Raw genomic sequence first — 14,993 nt, forward strand, 5'->3', positions numbered from 1 at the left:
TAAATGGCAACCCACTCCTGTGTTCTTGCCTGGAGAATCCCAGGGACAGAGGAGTCTATCGGGCCATGGTCCATGGGGTCGCAGAGAGTCGGACACAACTGAAGCGACTAAGCAAGCAAGTGCATTATTTTATTTATTTATTTTTTTTTCTTTCCCTTTTTAGTACCTGAAGTACTTTCCAATTTACCTCTTTGGTCTGAACGTTTGAGTATCTTACAGCATTTTCCTTAAAGAGAACGCCATTTGTCTTTCGATCCGTCTTTCAGGTTTTGTCCACGGGAACAATGACTTTGAGACCCACGGCACTGGGGTGGGGGGGTAATCCATTATTCCAGAATGTTTTGCTGTGTTTGGTTTCCGCTTGTCTAGTAAACTAACCTTAAGCATTTATAAAATGCTAACACGCTAATCAGTTTGTGTTGTACGCTTGTGACTGTCAGATCAGCGTTCCCTAAGTCAGCTCACACTGTCTGGCTGCAACCCCGCCTCCTGCAGACTCACGATCGGTGATCTGGCACCCAAACCCGCGCCAGAGAGCCTTCCCTGTGATGATCAACATCCAATTCTGTTTTATTTCCACAGTATCTCATTAAAGTTAATGAAATCAAGACCAAAAAGGGTGTGGACCTGCTGCAGAACCTGATAAAGTATTACCACGCACAGTGCAAGTAAGTGGACTGTTGCAGCCGTGATCATCAGCCCATGGGGGGCTCCATCGCGTGCTCGGCTTCCTTCCTTCTTTCTTTTCCGGCCTTCATTTGGTCCCTGTGCATGGTTGTTGTAGTGACCTTCTGTGGCCAAATGCTGAGAAATGGTTTTGTCTTCCACCTTCTGTGTTTTCTGTAAATCAGTCTCTCTAATTAAGGGCAGTTGTTCGGCTTCTCTAAATGCCGTCTTACGGATGCTTGCATTGGCCTTGGCAGTCCGTGGGGCTGTCATGACAAAGGCACGGTGGCTGTGTCACTTTGTCACTACAGAGGCCTTTCTAGTAACTTCCCTCCCCCACTTAACTTAGCATCTTACATGTTACTGGGTCATTTGTGCAACGTAATTCCTACGTGGGACTGTTTTTGTTTCATTTTTCCATCATCCAAATTAAGTGGAACTGAGTACTTTGGACGCTGGCAGGACTCAAAGTTCATATTGAGTGCCTGTGTGGCTGCTGCCGTGTTTTGGGGAGACACAGTCGTTCTGCTCGGGCCCCGCTGTGACTTGCGGTGCAGGCCACCCTTGTATCATGCTTGGGGCACCACATTTACATCACTTCTCCTTTACTTTCTGGGTTAGCTTTCTTGGGTTTTATGGTAGAATTTCTGTCTGAAAATGTACCGATTACTGTTAAAGTCTGTACTACATCTGTGGAATTTAGAGAGAAATAGTGCATGGACATTCCAAAATGGTCCAGGCAGCTCTCATAGTCATAAGTAGACTACTGTACAAGTCATTAGTATTATACTAGATGAGATGCTTACTCTCCAAGAGGTTAAATTTTGTAATTTCCTTTGGTCATCTCTTGTATTCTTTTTTATAATATCATACCTAGGAAAACCTTTGTTCAACGGAAACATTCAAGGGAGCCAGCATTAATGTGAGGGGAAAAGCACCAGGCTTGAGTGGAGCAGATAGGGGACTTCAGATCCAGGCTCTGGTAACCATGTGATCCTTGTCAGGTGCTTCTCTGAACTGCAGTACCCTCACCTGTCAGGTGGGGTCAGGTGGGGTTAAGGTTTGTAGTAGACTCACCTCGGATTTGGGGAAGATGCGAGAATTAAGTGAGAAAATGCATATACCTGCTGCACTGTGCCTGTTTGCTGCTCAGGTGATTCTAAGTGGAATTAAGAATCATTTTTATTATACAGGATTGTTTCTGTTCGGGAAGATCAAACTTTTAACAACTTGTTATTTACATAAATTCGATTTTACTCTTTTCCTCTTTTCAAAGTAAATTCTACTTTCTATGAAGGTTTCAGATACAAGAATAATACAGTGAAATGGAAACAGTTCCATGTTTATAAGATAATTTGACCTGCAGAAGCCTCATACTGAAGACCCAGACTAACCTTTGCCTTCTTATCACAGCAGGGTGCTTATGAAACTTTGAAATGTGTAGTGGTGGTCCCTGATTTTAGTTTAGGGGGAGTCTTTCGTCTTTCATCAGTTTTAGTTTTCCTCAACACAGATCTTCCTTTTACACTTGTGCAGAAATCAGTGAATCTCTCCGTCTTCTCAGTCACAACATTTGATGCTCCCTGGTGGTCCAGTGTTTAGGATTTGGTGCTGTCTCTCAATTACAGCAGTTGAGCAGCAAGTCTGATTTCACCTGATTTTAGAAATCTCTTTTGATCTCAAAAATCTCTTAAGTCATATAGGAGGATTTAACTTACACAAACATGAGTTTTCCAAAAACAAGACGTATGTAAACTACAGATATATTAGCCTTTGTTGGTAAAGGTGAAAAGCAGAGCATCTTCCCTTGATTCTTGGTTTTTTCTCCTTCCACAAATATTTATCAGTCTCCTAGCAGAAGCCAGGGACTTTGCTAGGTTCTAGGATGCAGCGACGTACCAAGGCTTCCGCCCTTGGGAGTTCATTGTGTGATGCAGGAAGTAAGTCACATGAAGAATCATCACGCGGCTGGAAAGTGACTGATAACACAGAGAATCAAGAGGCGGACAGACTTCTGCCACAGAGGTGACTGACGGCTCCTTGCAGGCGGTGGGGGCACTTGGAATTGGACTTGGAGGAAGGCTGGCATTTGGACACTGGACCCTGCCTGGTAGAAGCATCTACCCCAGGGCAGAGAAAGAGCAGCAGAAGGAAACCCCACTCACTAAACACCTCCCGGCGGGGAGAGCGATTCAGAGACATCCGGCAGGAGAGCTGGGCTGTGTTGTAATCCGACCCTGGCCGCTCCGCGCTGAGCCCCACAGATGCCATTACAGCGAGAGGCCAGTGGAGCTTTCTTTCGAGGAGTCTTCTCTCTCCTTCCTAACTCAGTCAGTCTCCCCAAACCCTTAGCAGATGTAGGGTGGACCTGTAAAGCATTTTACTTAGATCTAAAAAGAGGAATTTCATATTCTGAGAACCTGATTCCAGTGCTCAAAATGATTTTTTTTAACACAAAGTCAGGTGTTGCTCCAAAATGAATTTGCTCTGATAATCTTTCATCATAGTGCTTGTACCCGGCAGGGATATAGCTGCTGCCATGGAAAAATAAAGGAAACAGAAAAGAAGAACTTGTGTCACTCATTTCAGCTCGCCCACACCAATTACTCCTGACTTGCCAACATGAACATTGTCAGTAACATGCTGTTTCCAAGACAAATGTATTATTTTACTGCTCAGCCACCCCTTCTAGCAGACTCAAGAGCACTTCCACACATTACTTTATCATCTTTCGTCTTACAGATAATAACAGCTAGAATTTATCAAAAGCAATCAGGAAATTGTAGCTCAGAAAAGATCAGTAACTTGCCCAAAGGCACAGTCAGTCATTTAATATATGCTCAATTAATATGTGTCAAAACAGACAGTGCAAGGAACCAAAGGGGAAAAAAGTAAAAATGGATTTCGAAGTTAAAAACTTGTGAGTGAAAGGATACCGTTAAGAAAGTGAGAAGACAACCCACAGGAGGGGAGAAAATATTTGCAAACTGTTTATCAGATAAGCGTCTAGTGTCCAGAATGTATAAAGAACTCTTAAAACTCAACGACAAACAGAGAGCACAGTTTTAAAAATAGACCAAGAATTCAGATATCCGGTTCTCCCAAAAAGATACATGAATGGCCAGAAAGCCCATGATTAAATGCTCACTATCATTAGTCATTTGAGAAGGGCAAATCAGAGCCCCAGTGTGAAGCCTCACCACACTCAGTGGCCAGGACCATAATTAACAGCAGCGTGGCAGAGGGGTGTGGCCGCCAGTGCAATGGAGTAAGCCAGGAGACGGGCTGCAGGACCACACATTCCAGAGATGACGTCCAGGCCAGACGAAGAAGGGCAGCCTCATCGAGCCACGAGGAGAGTCATCCGTGTCCAAGGGGGTTTCCGCAGCAAGTAGTCTTAGCTGAGACACCAAGAGAGGCTGCAGTGTTATTGGAACGCCCAGCTAGCTGATTGCAAGAGATGACAGGCTGTATAGCCCAACTCCTTTTAGCCTGGGTTTGTTTTCATACTGGTTCAGATTACTGAAAGAGGAAGAGTTGAGACACACAAGACTGACTTCTCAGCTTCCAGTATGGCACTGTTTCGCTTGTGATGCGTTCAGTTAGACAGTTAGACACAAGTTCAGCCCAGGTTTAAGAAGTAGGGTGCAAACTCTTATCATGTGATTTAAGGAACTCAGAGTAGATCTGAAAAGGATTTTATATGTATAACTGAATTACTTTGCTGTATGCGTGAAAGTAGCAATATTGCAAATCAACTTACTTCAGTTTTCTTAAAAAATTGTTACTTTAAGTGAAAGAAGCCAGATGCAAAAGATTACATATGATGTGATTCCATTTAAGTGAAATGTCTGGACAAAGCAAGCCCTTTGAGGCAGAAAGCAGATTGTTGTTTGCTAGGGGATAGAGGAAGATAGAAATTGGGGGTCACTGTCCGTAGGTACAGTGTTCTTTTTGGAGTGATGGAAATGTTCTGGAATTAGGTAGTGATTGCATAACAGTAAATACACTAAAAACTATTGAACTGTACACTTTTTTAAAATGATGTATCATTTTATGTTACATGAATTTTATCTTACTTTTTTTAATGGGAAAAAAAAACCCAACAAAACAAAAACAAAGATTCTTGAAACTTAAAAGTTGGAAGGTGACAGAACCAATTCTTGAACTCTGCATGCTTTCAGTTTGCAGAAATTCTGATTTGTAAGCCTGGAATTGGAATTGGACGTCTGTATTTTTAAGAATCTCCATATGTGAGTCCAGTCTACCACTCTCTACTGTCTCTTTGGGTCTGAACTGTCAAGATGTATTTGCAGTTAATTAGTACTTACACGGAGAAGGCAATGGTACCCCACTCCAGTACTCTTGCCTGGAAAATCCCATGGACGGAGGAGCCTGGTAGGCTGCAGTCCATGGGGTTGCTAGGAGTCGGACACGACTGAGCGGCTTCACTTTCTCTTTTCACTTTAATGCATTGGAGAAGGAAATGGCAACCCACTCCAGTGTTCTTGCCTGGAGAATCCCAGGGATGGGGGAGCCTGGTGGGCTGCCGTCTATGGGGTCGCACAGGGTCGGACACGACTGAAGCGACTTAGCAGCAGCTTAGCAGTACTTACACTGCCCCTGTGCTTTCAAGTTTCTTAAATACCACAGAACAGACAAAGAACATATCTGGGGGAAAATGTCCCCATTACCTAGACAGCTGGGAATCAATACCTGACTTAGGCCAAACCTAAAGCTTGGAAATGAGGCTTTCCTAAGGGACTGGTGGTTGGATTGTGAGAGGGTGCTTTTTAAAATTTTTGCTTTATAATTTGTTTTCTAGAACCACACTCTCTGCTATTCCAGGGTATCCTAACTTACGAAAATAATGCTCCGCGAATCTTTCAGCTTTTGGCCAAGCAATACCTCTTCCTAAGCCAAGCAGTACATGTGATAAAGGGGTATCAGGGAGACCTTCTGCTCTCTCTTTCTTTTACATTAAAAGGAAGAACAAAATATTTTCCTTCCCTGTCACTGCTTAGAGCGACTTAAGAAAGAAGCGAAGTACATGGTGACTCTCAGGATCAAGAAGATTCCGAGTTGTTCTGAGGAAGATGTTTCTTGCCTGGTGGATGGTGACGGTGTCGGGCACTCCTGTGCTTGCTCTCTGCCTCTGGAGGCGTGTCTTAGCTCCTCAGTGTAAATGCAGGGGTCATTCCGCCCATCAGTCGGCAGCTTACCTTTTTCTTGCACCCAGTACCTTTAAAATGTGGTCATGTTGCTTTCAAGCTACTTATTTAAAGAAAATGAACCAATCCTGCTGTGTTCCTAAGGTCAGAAAAATGAAGAAGCCCGTTTTGCCGGCCTGTGGCCATCATGCATTGAGCTGTTTCTCTGTGCCTGGTGGTTTATCTTGGTGCTCATGAGAACTCTGCCAGGTCCATGCCATTCTGTTCACTTCCTGTAGAAGGACATCAAGACGCAGGGCTCCAGAGATGATGCTGTTATTCGGTGGGCGAGTGAAGATTTGGGCCCAGGTCAGCCTTGTGCTTTAATTACCTATGCTCCAGAGATGGTAAAATGGATACTCAAATCCAAACTCTGCACTTAATGACTCGATGACCCTAGACAACCCACTTGACCTCTCTGAGCCTGTTTCTTTATCTGTCTTACAGGTTAATGATAATAATTACCTATTTTGTTAGATTGTAGAGACCTTTAAAAAGGGATATTTTATGAATTATGCATAGTGGTGAGTGACTGGCGCTGGGTACTCAATTACACATTAGCTGCCATTATTATTACATCATCACCTAGTTTCCCGATTATTTCAGGAACTTACAGAGAAATTGGCCAAGGGACAAGTGGGATGTCACTCGGCAATTTCCGCTTCCGTAGGGAAAGCATCCAAGTCCAGGCTGAGTGATGGGTCATCAGAGCTGACACTCATGTTTCGCTCTCCAGTCAGCAGAACACTGTCATCAGTAGTGGTCCATCCGATGCCCCTTGAAGTTCAGAAAGCACCCACAGGTGGAGCGAAGCATGCTCGTGGTCAGCCAGCGGCAGTAACCCGCCCCAGGTTGTTATACGCACGGTGAGGTTTGGAGACAGAATACGATACGCTTTTTACTCCTAGGGCCAGGCGTTTCCACTGACCGGGAACCAGGTCAGAGGGAGGGAGGCCGGGCTTCGGTGGAAGGTTGCAGCTCTGAGCCCCTGCCGGCAGGCGGCAGTGCGGAGCGTGGATGTGGCGGGGTGCTTGGGGGGGGGCCTCTGTTGACAGCGGTGCTGGCCACTGGGTGTCACTGACTGTCAGGCTGCGTTGTTCCCCTGCGCCCCCTCCGCCCCCGGCACCCCCCACCCACCCCCCACCCCCCGCTTCCCTCCAAAAACCAGAAGTTGGCCCTAAAGTAATTATCTGAGAAGGACCCAGCTCAGCCTCATCCTCCTAGGCTGAGTGTTGATCCTTTCATTTTATTTTGCCCGAGTAATATATGATCTTAAGAAAATATTTAGAAATGGAGCTAATGGGAAAAAAATGGAGGGAGGGGGAAGGGGACTCGTAATCTCCTTACTCGGAAATTTACTGGATTTACGTATGTGATTTGTTTTGTTTACAACATTGGTTCATACTGTAGATTAAAATCATTCCTCCTTACTTTGATTTTTCTTAGTCTGTGTCAGGTTGGGAAGAATTTAACTGTAGGCAGATAAACTGCCTGGGTCTTTCTTCAGCCTTTTGACTGGTAGGGATTATCCCTCCTTCCAGCCCGCCTTCACTGCTGGTAAAGAACTTCACATATTTATCAATACCATCTCAAACTGAAACCATCCCTCTTTCTCCATAAAATGTATGTTTTATGACATTCCTTGCAGACTGTTCAAATCTCAGTTTGCTTTTTCTTCACCTGGAGTAGCACTGCCCAGTAGAACTTTCTGAAGTGATGGAAATTTTTTAAAATTTATTTTTAATTGAAAGATAACTGCTTTACGATATTGTGTTGGTTTCTGCCATACCGAAGTGATGGAAGTGTTGATACTCTTTTCTGTCTCAACTGGCATCCACCAGCCACACGTGGCAACTGAGCACTTGAAATGTGGCTGGTGAGTCTTCATGAACTGAAAGCTTTCCGAATTCATTGGTACCACTGATTCGACAGCCTTTGTTTCAAATATGTTGGGACACAGAGACCTTGGGAAAAGCAAAGAACCCTTGCTGACTGTCCTCTGGCCTTTATTGCTCTCCTTAATGTCCAGTTTGGCTTCGTCTCTTTTGAATTCAAATTTGGCACAGCATGAAGAACTGTACTTCGTATAAATCAGAGTGTTGGGACTATAACTGTTGCTTGCAGTATCCACTTGACACCTGCTAGCATATGTCAAATGGTTCCTGTAGTTTGGTCTTCCCTCATGGCTCAACCAGTAAAGAATCTGCCTGCCTGTATAATTTGTTGGTACATCTTTATAAAATACTGAAATTAGTTTTGTAAGTGTATAGATATATGGGTAGAGAGTAAATGTGTACCTATAGAAATTTCAGATTTTTCAGGTAACTGTGGTTCATATCTTTTTTTTTTTTAAACTGCTGGTAAATCTCTGTTGTTTTCCTTTGTAGTTTCTTTCAAGATGGTTTGAAAACAGCTGATAAATTGAAACAGTACATTGAAAAACTGGCTGCTGATTTGTATAATGTAAGTTCTTTACAAAATGCATGCACTTTAACTTGCTTTTGTAGATAGTAAATTTGCAGTCTGTATTCTAAGAGTGCTAAAGAAGAGAAGACAAGGTTAAGTGATGTGTCAGCATAAACCTAGGGCTAATAAACACTTTTCCCCCTCCAGTTTAACTCAGAGACATCATCCCTGATCAGATGTTCCAGAGTATGTTTCTGGGACATAGGAAGAGCATGGGAGGGCAGGGAGCAGGTGCATGGCCATTGGTTCTGAATGACTTTCCATTCTGGGTTTAGTATCATCACATGAGTGCCCTTTCGTCAGCAGTTGCAGAAAGACAAAAGGAAATTTTTATCCTGGAAGGAAAGCAGCTAAGTGATTATCTCCGAATAGGCAGATTTATGATTTTTTTTTTTTTGCTTGTTTTATATTCCCTCTCCTTTCTTTCCCCCTACTGTCTGTTTTGATTTTATAAGAAGAAAATCAAGAGGAAAACTTTTTTGAGAAAAAAACTAAATGTGTATGTAGAAATCTCAAATTTGTTCTTAATGAACCAGTTGGCAATGAATAATATTAAAAGTATATACAAGGACCTAAGAAAAATAAAAAATAAAATTATATACAAGGACCTAATGTACAGCACATGGAAGTCTACTCAGTATCATGTGGCAGCCTGGATGAGAGGGCAGTTTGGGGGAGGATGGATACTTGCATACGTGTGGCTGAGTCCCCTTGCTGTTCGCCTGAAATCACCACAGCATTGTTAATTGGCTGTACCCCAGCACAAAATAAAAAGTTGGAAGTTTGGGGGGAAAAAATGAACATTCACTTTCAAATTTAAAAAAAAATGTATGTATTTAGGAGTGTAACTGCATGTATTCAAATAACGTTTTAGTGTTACAAATGCCTTATATTCTGATAGAACTTCAAAAATACACAGCTGTGAATTTTTTCTGATTTTTCTTGAAAAAGCTAACATGGCTTAGGTTGCAGTTAAATTCCAAGTAATCAGGCAAAGCAGCACCAGTCCTTTGCCCTCACATAAACTTTGTAAACTTTCGTCTGTGCATTAGCTCTGGGATTCTGGTCATGTCTGAGGGTTGTCTTCTGGCCCATTCAGTCACATCATGGTATTTCCACTACCACCCTTTGAAAAACTCACATGACTCAGTGTTAACTTCTTACCTTTGTTTAAAATAGTCCTTCTGAGTTAATTGTCTAGCCTAGACGTACTACCTAATAAGAAAGCATGCTGCGTTATTCACTAATTTCCAACCTCACTGGTAGTTTAAGAAGATGAGAAAATCGTGCCTGTCAAAAATGAGACCTTGCGAAGGACTGTAATAAGGAAATCAACTGTATAATTGAATTGTTTGATGAGTGGTGTTTATTTGGATGGATTAAACTCTGCTCATAAATGTAGAGAGATGAGTGATAGAAGAAATGTTTTTCTCTCGTAGATCAAACAGACCCAGGATGAAGAAAAGAAACAGCTGACCGCACTCCGAGACCTAATAAAGTCCTCCCTTCAACTCGATCAGAAAGAAGTAGGTGGTCTCTGTGTTTCCAGCAGGGCTCACCTTCTGAGTGGGGCCTCGTATCCTGATCTGCAGAACAGGCATAGGGAGGGCCTCCTGCCAGGGTGGTCGTGGTGGTGAGGGGGACAGATGAGACCCAAGATACAGCTGTCATCTAAAATGCAGTAGAAACGGCATCTAAGTTCCCATTCCCTCCTTGTGAAAAAACAAAAAACGATGTGCCCAGTTCCATGACCAGGTTTGCCATCCTGGCTTTAAGAGCTGTGCTTCAGAAGAGCATCCCCCCGGGCTTTGAAGGGTAGGCATTAATGTGCACACCCCCATTCCTCTCAGACCATCCTGGTCTTTCCAGGCAGCTAAGAGGAACCTGTCTCATTCTGCCAGAAAAATAGAGAACTTATTTTGATACAGAGCATATAGAGCTTTTGCCCCCACAGTTAGGAAAATTCATGTGAGATTGTCCTTGTGGGCCGAAACGAAGTGTATAGTGAACGGTAAGTGTTAAATGAATGCAATACACATCCTTAATTACTAGTCTCATCTGTTCGTTTGTTCGGTCAAGCATTTAATGAATACTTACCGTGTGCCAGCAACTGTTCTAGGCACCGATCTTGGGTCCCTTCCATGAAGGAGCTCATTGCCTAGTAGGTAATAGTCAGCCATGTGAACCAGTGATCAAAACTGCAGCAGTAAGGAGGCTGTAAGAGATTGCGAGGGCCCATGCCAGAAAAGAGAAGAAGCCAGAAAGACTCAGGCGGAGTCTGCAGCCCTCCTACAGCTTGGGGCAGGGTGGGTGGAGGAGTGAGAGATGCTGCTTCTGAGGCAAAAACCCAGACGTGGCTGTGGAGGGCCTGGGGTGCAACTGGAGGGAATGGACTTCATGTGAAGGGCACGTGGGGCCGTGAGCACCATCACTGCATGGGAGAAGGTAGTACTTACATTACGAAATTACGATGGATTCACAGTTGCAAGCTGATTTTTTTGTTTGTTTTTTTAAATGTTGGCTGCACCCTGCATCACGTGGGATCTTAGTTCCCCAACCCAGGATCGGACCCACCCTTCCTGCAGAGAAAGGCAGTCTTAACCACTGGACCACTGGGGGAAGTGTCCCCCCCTCCTTTTTTTTAAATGTTGCAAACTAACTCTCTGTAAATTCCTAAAGTTTCCAAAAGGGGTTCAGTGAGTCCAAAACAGAAACAAAGCAAAACCCCCTTAAGCATGCACCAGCACCATTAATCTTAAAGCAGCCTTGCCCTCTACCCTCCTGCCTCCTCAAATCCAGTCTTTATATACATCCTGGGTGTTCATGCAGCGAGTGGAGCCTGTAGCCCTGCTCTAAGCACCTGCTGATCTCTGGAAGGAGGCATCAAGGGGCTGGGAGGCATGTGGGCTTGTATCCAGCTCATCCGGTCTCCGCAGCGTCTGCACCTGTGCTTTGAGGCCTCAGACCTCGCTTACTGCCGGCCCTGGGAGAAGCTGTCTCCTTGTATGACTTCTCGGTGTAAGAGCACTAGAGATACCCAACTGGAGGGGTAAGAGCTAGGTCTCTGTCTGGAGAGAAAATGACACGGTTTTCAACTGGCAGTTGTGTTCTTAAGCACTTCCTACCTTTGTTTTGTCACATGGGATTACCTCTTTCCTGTGCATGGGAGCTTTCTTGGGAGAAAAAAGAAAAAAAGACTATTACAGTCCCTTTTTGCTTTGCATAGACTATTCTGCTCACACTAGTTAAACAGTGTAGTTGCATCTAAGCCTCTCATACACATGAGGAAATCCATCCACATGATTTATTTTAATTCCACCCCAAATTAATAAATAAGTTTTCATTAACACCCCGTCCAGAGTATTTTACAAGTAAAGTTAACTTTTCACAGCATGCCTGTCCCATTCTCATGGTGTTGATCATCTCTTATCACAAAATATGTTTAGAAGGTAATGATCTTTAATGACTTAGTAAATATGGAAGAAGACTGTCCACCAGAGAGTTCTCACACTCCAGTTCAGGAAGAGTGTAAAGTAATCTAAAATAAGGACTTGAGAAATTAAAGTCACCCATCAAATCATTCATCCTTCTCACCCCGACCAGCTTCAACCTGACTCCATTAAAGGAAGCTTCAAGAATTTGAACTCTAAATAGAATCTTTGAATTTTTGGTAGACTCATTTTTTTCTTGTCACAATTCTTTATTGACTTTTGGCAAATGTTTCAGGGAAATTAGTTATCTTAGGTTTTTATAATAGCCTAACTTTGTAAAAGGACTGTTTGCCTTAATACTATTTTCAGGGTTGAAAATATTTTATTTTTAATGATGATATCCATAAATCGTTCCCCAAACGCCACCTTTTTCTTTGAGTCTGTCTCAGTAACCCATCTTAGTTTGCAAACTGTATGTATTTTGCTCATCTCTCCTTTCACAGTATCTGGTACGTTGCCTAGCACCCCGATACAACTCAGTAAATATTTAGTAAGATGAAATAAAAGAACTCCTCTGGCCACTCCATTCATATCTTACATTAGAAATTTGAAGCTTCTGTAAATAGAGGTTTAGTTTTAAATTGGATGCCAGAAACATTTATAAACCATTAAGTCAATGAGGGTGTAATTGCTTGCAGTTTTAGAGGATGTGAGATTCTTCTGCTTTGTAATGCATCTTATACGTTAATAAGGTTTTCTAATAAGAAAGTAAGCTAATTTGTACTGCTAATAGAGAATGGGAAATTGAGCCAAAAAAATATCACCGTAGTTTCTCATTCTATAGTTTACATCTCTTGACTCACATCATGGAATTTCTCCAAGGTTTGCTTTTTAAGTTTAAGTTTAGTTTTAAATTGCTTGCCTGAATGAGCTTCTCATTTGCATTTCTCTCTCCTCAGTACATTTTGGTTCCCATTCTGCTGTTAGAGGATTCAGAACCTATTTCATTCCTTCAGATGTGCTTTGTTTAGTTACTGTATGTGTGAGTGTCACTCAGTTGTGTCCGATTCTTTGAGACCCCATGAACTGTAGCCTGCCAGGCTCCTCTGTCCATGAATTCTTCAGACCAGAATATTGGAGTGTGTAGCCTTTCCCTTCTCCAGGTTGTTTCCTTATTAAGTGTTAACAATTCTCCAAGATTTACTTTCTCGAAAAATAGAATCCCCTTTTTGTTTATCTGGAGTGCCATGCTAAACCATCATTTCTCAATATCATAATCATTTGTGTGACTTTTTTTAGGTCATAAAACTCATTAGTAGTTAGTTTAGGATTGTTGATGCTACTTCTGACTCATCATTTCCTTCCTGCTTGGTTTAATAAAACAGACTTCTGGGGTCAAAGCCTAGGCTTCAGCCACTTTATTCACCTTTAAAAGTCTGATATAAAGCAAGGAATACTCAGTCTGCTTGTTATTCAGAATTTAAAGTTAATTTAGGCTAGTGAAAATACACGTAAGGAATGTCTTAGTAGTAAGTTTACAGAATATAATAGTTTTCATCGATTATTTTTTAATTGATGAATCCTTACTTTTTAAAAAAGATAAATACTTTTACTTTTTAAAATTTGGATCTTTATCTTAAATGTTAGCAGGCCAGTAAAGGTGAGAGATGAATAATTCTAAAGCATTCAGACAGACCTAGGAATTACGTGAGCAGATAAAGAGAAGTTCATTGAAAAAGGGGTCCAAGGAAGATAGTTATTCTTTTAATAAGAATCTATATCAAGGAGATTTTAGAGTTTGTTTTTAATGTTGTGGGGAGGTATAGATGTGGCAAAGATACCTGTTAAGTAATTTTCTGTAGTTAAGTAATTTCCCTGGGATTTCACTGGGTTAAGGCAGGACCCCTGTGGGTTTCATTTATCCCAGCCTGTTATGTTTGTCTTATGGCTCAGGTCTCCACCACCTGATCTGATCTTCTGTCCTCGTATTTCTTTACTAGTATTGTGGACACACTGCTGACTCCTTGAAAAAAATCCCAGGTGTCCCCACTGTTGTATTGGGGGTGTCCCTGGAGGCTCTGGAGGAGGCAGGCTCTTGCCTGTTTGGCATGTGGTTCCATCCCTCAGTCACAGCTCCTGAGTCCAAGGCTGTAGACCCTGGTTAAAAGTAAACCTGGAGGGGAATTTTTCAACATTCCTAGGTTCCACCCTTCCCCAGATGATTAAAACTGTCTAATGATACATTTCAGCTGGAAGGCATCTGGCCAGTTAAAGAAATGACTCATTAAGAAAACAAGCGGGGACTTCCCTGGTGGTCCAGGGGTTAAGACTCTGAGCTCCCAATGGAGGGGGCATAGGTTCGATCCCTGGTTGGGGAACTAAGATCCCACATGCTGCATGTCCAATAAATAAATCGAACAAACAAACAAAGAAACCAAGCAGAGTTTGCAACCTCTTTAGTCTGAGGCACCGAGCCCGGTACAGCGTGCCATCAGCTCTCTGTTACCCACACTAGAGAGCAGGGCAGCGTGGGGTCCAAGGGTGAGCGTCCGGTTCCGAGACAGGCTGTGTCCCAGCCAGCATCCTCCGCACGTTTGCGGCACCTGTCTTTTAGGGAGCATTCGGGCATGCTTTTGAACAGTGAACTCATAGTGTGTGGAATGGCCGTACCGATTTCCCTGCAGCTGTTACTCACATTCACCAAGCACTCACTGTTTGGTCTGGGGGATCTTGAATGCCAGGAAGAGGTCATCCTGACCTGGAAGGCAGGCCCTGCACGAGCCATCAGTAAACAATGGATGCTTCAGCTTCCTGCCTCTTCACCATCACGTTTCAGGGGTTGCTTCTGAGCTGGTTATTTTTATTAAGTTCTCTTCACTTCACGCAAATTGTAGGAAAACAAAGGATCTTCCTACCATTTGTCGTTTTCTTTGGGCTATCTAAGTAAAGAACTGGTTTTTTTTTTTTTACACATACACATGTTGCAGTTTGTCAGCCCTTTAATCTTGGTGAAGTGTGTACTTCCTCTTCCATTCAGCTTTATTTTCCCTCTGTTCACAAGTGACCTGAAATGAAACTTGATAAAGATGTTTTATTATCCTATCACCCAAAGTTTATCAGGACTCTGAAGTGTGAGGGAGAGAGAGATACCTGATATTTATTATCTTTACAGTGATGTTTTCTCTCTGTGTTGTAAAAAGTGCTTAACCTATAAACAATA

At 42.8% G+C, this 14,993-nt stretch overlaps 1 protein-coding gene across 3 annotated transcripts in view; it reads left to right on the forward strand.

The window, feature by feature from the left end:
* ASAP1 (ArfGAP with SH3 domain, ankyrin repeat and PH domain 1) overlaps positions 1 to 14,993 on the forward strand; it is a 328,169-nt gene that overhangs the window by 252,738 nt on the left and 60,438 nt on the right. For all 3 annotated transcript variants that reach the window (XM_043879145.1, XM_043879144.1, XM_043879146.1), the window contains 3 exons: positions 583 to 668; positions 8,264 to 8,339; positions 9,782 to 9,868. In XM_043879145.1, the coding sequence (XP_043735080.1) occupies positions 583 to 668; positions 8,264 to 8,339; positions 9,782 to 9,868 (249 nt within the window). The remainder of the gene's footprint in view (positions 1 to 582; positions 669 to 8,263; positions 8,340 to 9,781; positions 9,869 to 14,993) is intronic.

This window comes from Cervus elaphus, chromosome 21, assembly GCF_910594005.1.
Source record: "Cervus elaphus chromosome 21, mCerEla1.1, whole genome shotgun sequence".
Taxonomy (NCBI): Eukaryota; Metazoa; Chordata; class Mammalia; order Artiodactyla; family Cervidae; genus Cervus; species Cervus elaphus.